Below are 4,070 nucleotides of genomic sequence, written 5' to 3' on the forward strand. Positions count from 1 at the left end.
TTTGGTAGAGCTGCTAACCTTTGTATCCTTAGGAGAGGGAAGAGATATAATGTGCTGGGCACTTGAGAAATCTGGCAAGTATTCTACAAGGTCATTGTACAAAGCTCTTACCTTTGGGGGTGTCGAGAATAAATTCCTTATGGGCATCTGGAAAACGAAGATACCTCTAAAGATACAAATTTTCTTATGGATGGTGTACCATGATAGAATTCAGGCAGCGGTGCAGCTGAAAAAAAGAAATTGGGATGGGGCTGTTGAATGTAATCTATGTGGAGAGATAGAGACTTCTGACCACATCCTCTTCCAATGCCCTGTGGCGCTGTTCCTTTGGGTGTTCCTAAAACAAACCTTCGGTTGGGCCGCATATCCAAGCTCCTTTGGGGCCCTGATGGAAAACCTCCTTCTAAATAACAAAGGCAGAGTTAGACATCTGTATCTTTTCTTGTGTTTTGGACACTGTGGAAAACAAGGAATGATCTCGTCTTCAACGCCAAGATTGTGCCGGCACCGGTGGTGGTGATTCACAAGACCATCGCGCTCCTGACGCAGTGGAAGATCCTTCTAAAGAAGAAAGACCGAGCCAAGATGGAGCTTATGATCGGAGAGATGTCAGCGAGTGTGTTGTCAGTATAGTTTCGTATCTGTCCCTCCTCCATTGTTGGATGTGCCGCCTGTCGTGGCTGCCGTAGTCTTAGAGTAGTACTGGCGCAGTAGAGGTATCATCCGTGGTGCACCTTTTGCTACTTTTGTTTCTCTGTGCCAGGGGGGTCCGAGTGCCCTCCCGTTCCTTGTAAAACCGGCCTCCCCGGTTATGTCGATCATTGTAAAGACGTGATACGCTTTCAATATAAAGTTGGACGACTTTGCCTTTGGCCGAAAAGTATTCGCTCCAATAGTGGCATAAGATTAAAAAACACCAAGGAACTACTAATTATCTTGGAATAGAAAGATAAAACGCTAAAATTATGGATGAACTGTTGCAATGTTGCATAAGCTATTCACCAAAGATTAACCACTTTATTCACTGATTGACCCATCGAAAATCCGCACAATCTCCAAAAAAAATGGCGGACTTTCGCTACAATTTTTGCTTCCGGAGACACGAGAGAGAAATTACCACAGAACTAAGCATCTTAGCATAGAAAATCAATCCATGGAGACTTAAGGTGAACATCTACTTAGGCTACCTTACAACACGTGAATCCCTAGTTCATGTTCACCAACTGACCCATGGAAATCCCGGGCCATCTTTTAAAAATAGCGATGGCAGCGGAATTTCACCACGAATAATTGACCACAAGAGTGAAATGAGACGAACAAGAACGATGATAGCGCCCTTAGCATGGCGACATGGCGCACGCCCATTTCTTAACTTGCTTTAAGCTGGGCCTGCAGGGCGAAACATTCTAGAAGCTTGGCACGACACCGTAGGCCGCGGCGTCGACGTAGAACCCGACGCCGTCGTCGCGGGCGTCGTCGGAGAAGGAGAGCCAGAACTTGGCCGTGTCGGAGGCGTTCGTGGCGGCGGCGGCGGCGGGGGCGCGCTTGACGAAGCGGCCCTTGATCCTCGGGCGGGCCTCGGCGTAGGCCTTGCGGGACGCGTAGCGGATGGTCTTCTGGAACTTGCGGTTCTTGCGCTTCTCGCGGTACCTCTGCACCCTCGCCACCCGCTCCGCCGCCGCGGCGACCACGGCGGCGGCGCCCGGGACGACGACGGCCGCGGTATCCGCTGGGGAGGACCACGCGGCCGCCCACGCGGCCATGCCGGGCTGCGACCACAGCGGAGCCGCAGCGCCGCCGTGATGGACGGGTGCCAAGCCGTCCGGCAGGTACCCGCCGCCCGTGACGCAGGCGGCCGTCGCGAGGTCGACGTCGGAGAGCAGGTCGAACAGGCTCCTGCCCTCCGCGCCGCTGTCGCTGGTGGTGAAGCTGGTCGACGAGCTGCCGTTCTGGTGGGGGCTCCCCTGCCCCTGCGCGGGCGCCGCCGCCTCCGGCCACGACGACGCGGCGTCGACGTCGTCGGGCGCGAAGAGGTCGTCGTACACGCCGGATGCCGCCGCCGCCGCCGCGGCCATGGCGAGAGGCACGCGCTCGTGGCGCGACGCCAGCAGGTTGGCCGCGTGCACAGCGGCGTCGCAGGGGCTGCAGAGCGCCGCCGCGTCCGCCGCGCAGTACACCGCCGCCGCGCCGCCGCAGACCGCGCAGGAGGCTCCCCCCGCCGCTGGGCTCGTGCTGCCTTCGCTTCCCATCATCCCTTTGAGCCTCCTTCTAGTTCTAGCTAGGCTTCTTTTTCTTTTTCTCTCTTGAGCTTGCCTCAGCTTCTTTGAGCTTCTTGCGTTTGTGTGTGAGCGTGGGAAATGGAAGTGAGCTGCTGAGCTGTATTAATAGGGAGTTGGGGATGAAGTGAGGAAGCCATGGAGGAGAAGGGCGGGAGCTTAGGGAAGGTGGAGTTGGTGAATCGCCTAAAGAGGACACGTGGAGCTCTAATGGCCGCGAAAACTTTGAGCTGAGGGAGAAGATCGTGTAATTTAGAGGGAATTGGTAGGTGTACTATGGTAGGTACCCTTGTTCCCTTGCCAAACTATCCATCCATACCTGCATTTGTAGAGTAACTTTGTTTTGTGGCATCACAACCATTGGATTATTATTGCTTCGAGAAACTTGTTCTCATTGATGTTTAAAGGCTAATGATGTGTTAAATGATAATATTTTTTATTCTTGTGTGTGGTTTCGTTTTGTTGTAATTTGAGCATTTGGGATATATGTATGTAGGCATGCAAATCGGAATTTGAGGGGTTGAACTTCAATGTGCTTCTTCCCTTCTTCAAATTATGTTTATGTCCTTCTCTTCGATGCAACAAATCTCATAATCATGATCATGCGTATGTCTAAATGTACTACATTTTATTGAAATTCAATGTGAATTGAACATCTAGATTGAAAATTAAATGGAATTCGTGTTTGATTTGTGAAAAAATATTGTTCAGAGGAAAATTAAAGTATCTTGATATTGGTTGCCCCAGTGAGAGGTGCCCCTTTTGAATGGGTAATAAAAAAAATCATATCGTCTATTGAACAACTACTCATGGTAATTGTTTTGTGCTGCACTTGATCATTGGTTTGTAATGCGTGTGACACAAGTGTTCTCCTTGTGAATTCTTAACTGCCTCCCACCAATGTTTTTTTTTAGGAAATGCCTCTCACCAATGTTAATCAGCAATTATTTATTTTGCCTTCTCATCTCTTTCTGTAGTGTGACCCTTTGTATCACCCTGTAGAGTACAGATTGTACCTTGTATTGACCAAAATTTGTAAATTATTATATTGTGATAAGGCATCTAGCAATGGTACTTACAATATGATTAATACTAGCACTTATAAGTATTAGGGGATCCCATCAAAATGGGAATAATTAATTATTTGGCATCCTTACAAGGTGAGTGGCATGTGATTTGCCACCAAAATGCTACCTAGTACCCTTTATGAAAGTATCTTCAAATTTATGTGTTCTAATGTTAGCAAGCTTCTGTCTTAGAGTTAGTTATTGTTTTTAGAAATCAATATCAGTTATATAACTATAATGAACCTCTTATTGATCCTTTAAATAGAAATCATTAGTTTATTATAATCCTCTCTTCTCACTTATAGAAATTATTTATTTGGATTCTAATTGAAGAGAAAATAGGTTTGAGCCATCGAGTCAATTATTCATACTCATGGTGTAAACATGTTCCTTTATGCCATTGATGTCCCAATTTTAGTGTGAAAACTTGTTTCCCAAATGCCACTAGAAATGCTACGACAATGTCATAAATGAACAAATTTTAAGCGATGGTGTTCTTATGTAGAAATTACAAAAAAGTTGTGGAAATTATAGATAGTAGAATTCACATAATTGCACAAATCTAAGTTTTATATATTAAGAGGCCCTTTGGCAGGGCTCAAAAATGGGCTCCAATGCTGGCTCCGGCCGAAGCTCTGTTAAACTGGTGGTTTTGGAGCGGCTCCACATAAGAAGCTGTTGGTGAAGCCCAAAATGGCTTCCACTTCAACCAGCTCCTCCTCTTCAA

At 47.5% G+C, this 4,070-nt stretch overlaps 1 protein-coding gene across 1 annotated transcript; it reads right to left on the minus strand.

The window, feature by feature from the left end:
• Positions 1-995: 995 nt before the first annotated feature.
• Positions 996-2,400, minus strand: LOC120711946 (zinc finger protein CONSTANS-LIKE 2-like). The gene has a single exon (XM_039997621.1). It carries the CDS (start codon positions 2,250-2,252, stop codon positions 1,407-1,409), a length of 846 nt encoding a protein of 281 aa, XP_039853555.1. The 5' UTR covers positions 2,253-2,400; the 3' UTR covers positions 996-1,406.
• Between the last annotated feature and the right edge of the window lie 1,670 nt (positions 2,401-4,070).

The sequence above is a fragment of the Panicum virgatum genome, chromosome 6K, assembly GCF_016808335.1.
Source record: "Panicum virgatum strain AP13 chromosome 6K, P.virgatum_v5, whole genome shotgun sequence".
NCBI lineage: Eukaryota > Viridiplantae > Streptophyta > Magnoliopsida > Poales > Poaceae > Panicum > Panicum virgatum.

Bases quoted from the DNA above. Each gene is read 5' to 3' on its own strand.
- LOC120711946 (XM_039997621.1), bottom strand. From the start codon at position 2,252: ATGATGGGAAGCGAAGGCAGCACGAGCCCAGCGGCGGGGGGAGCCTCC.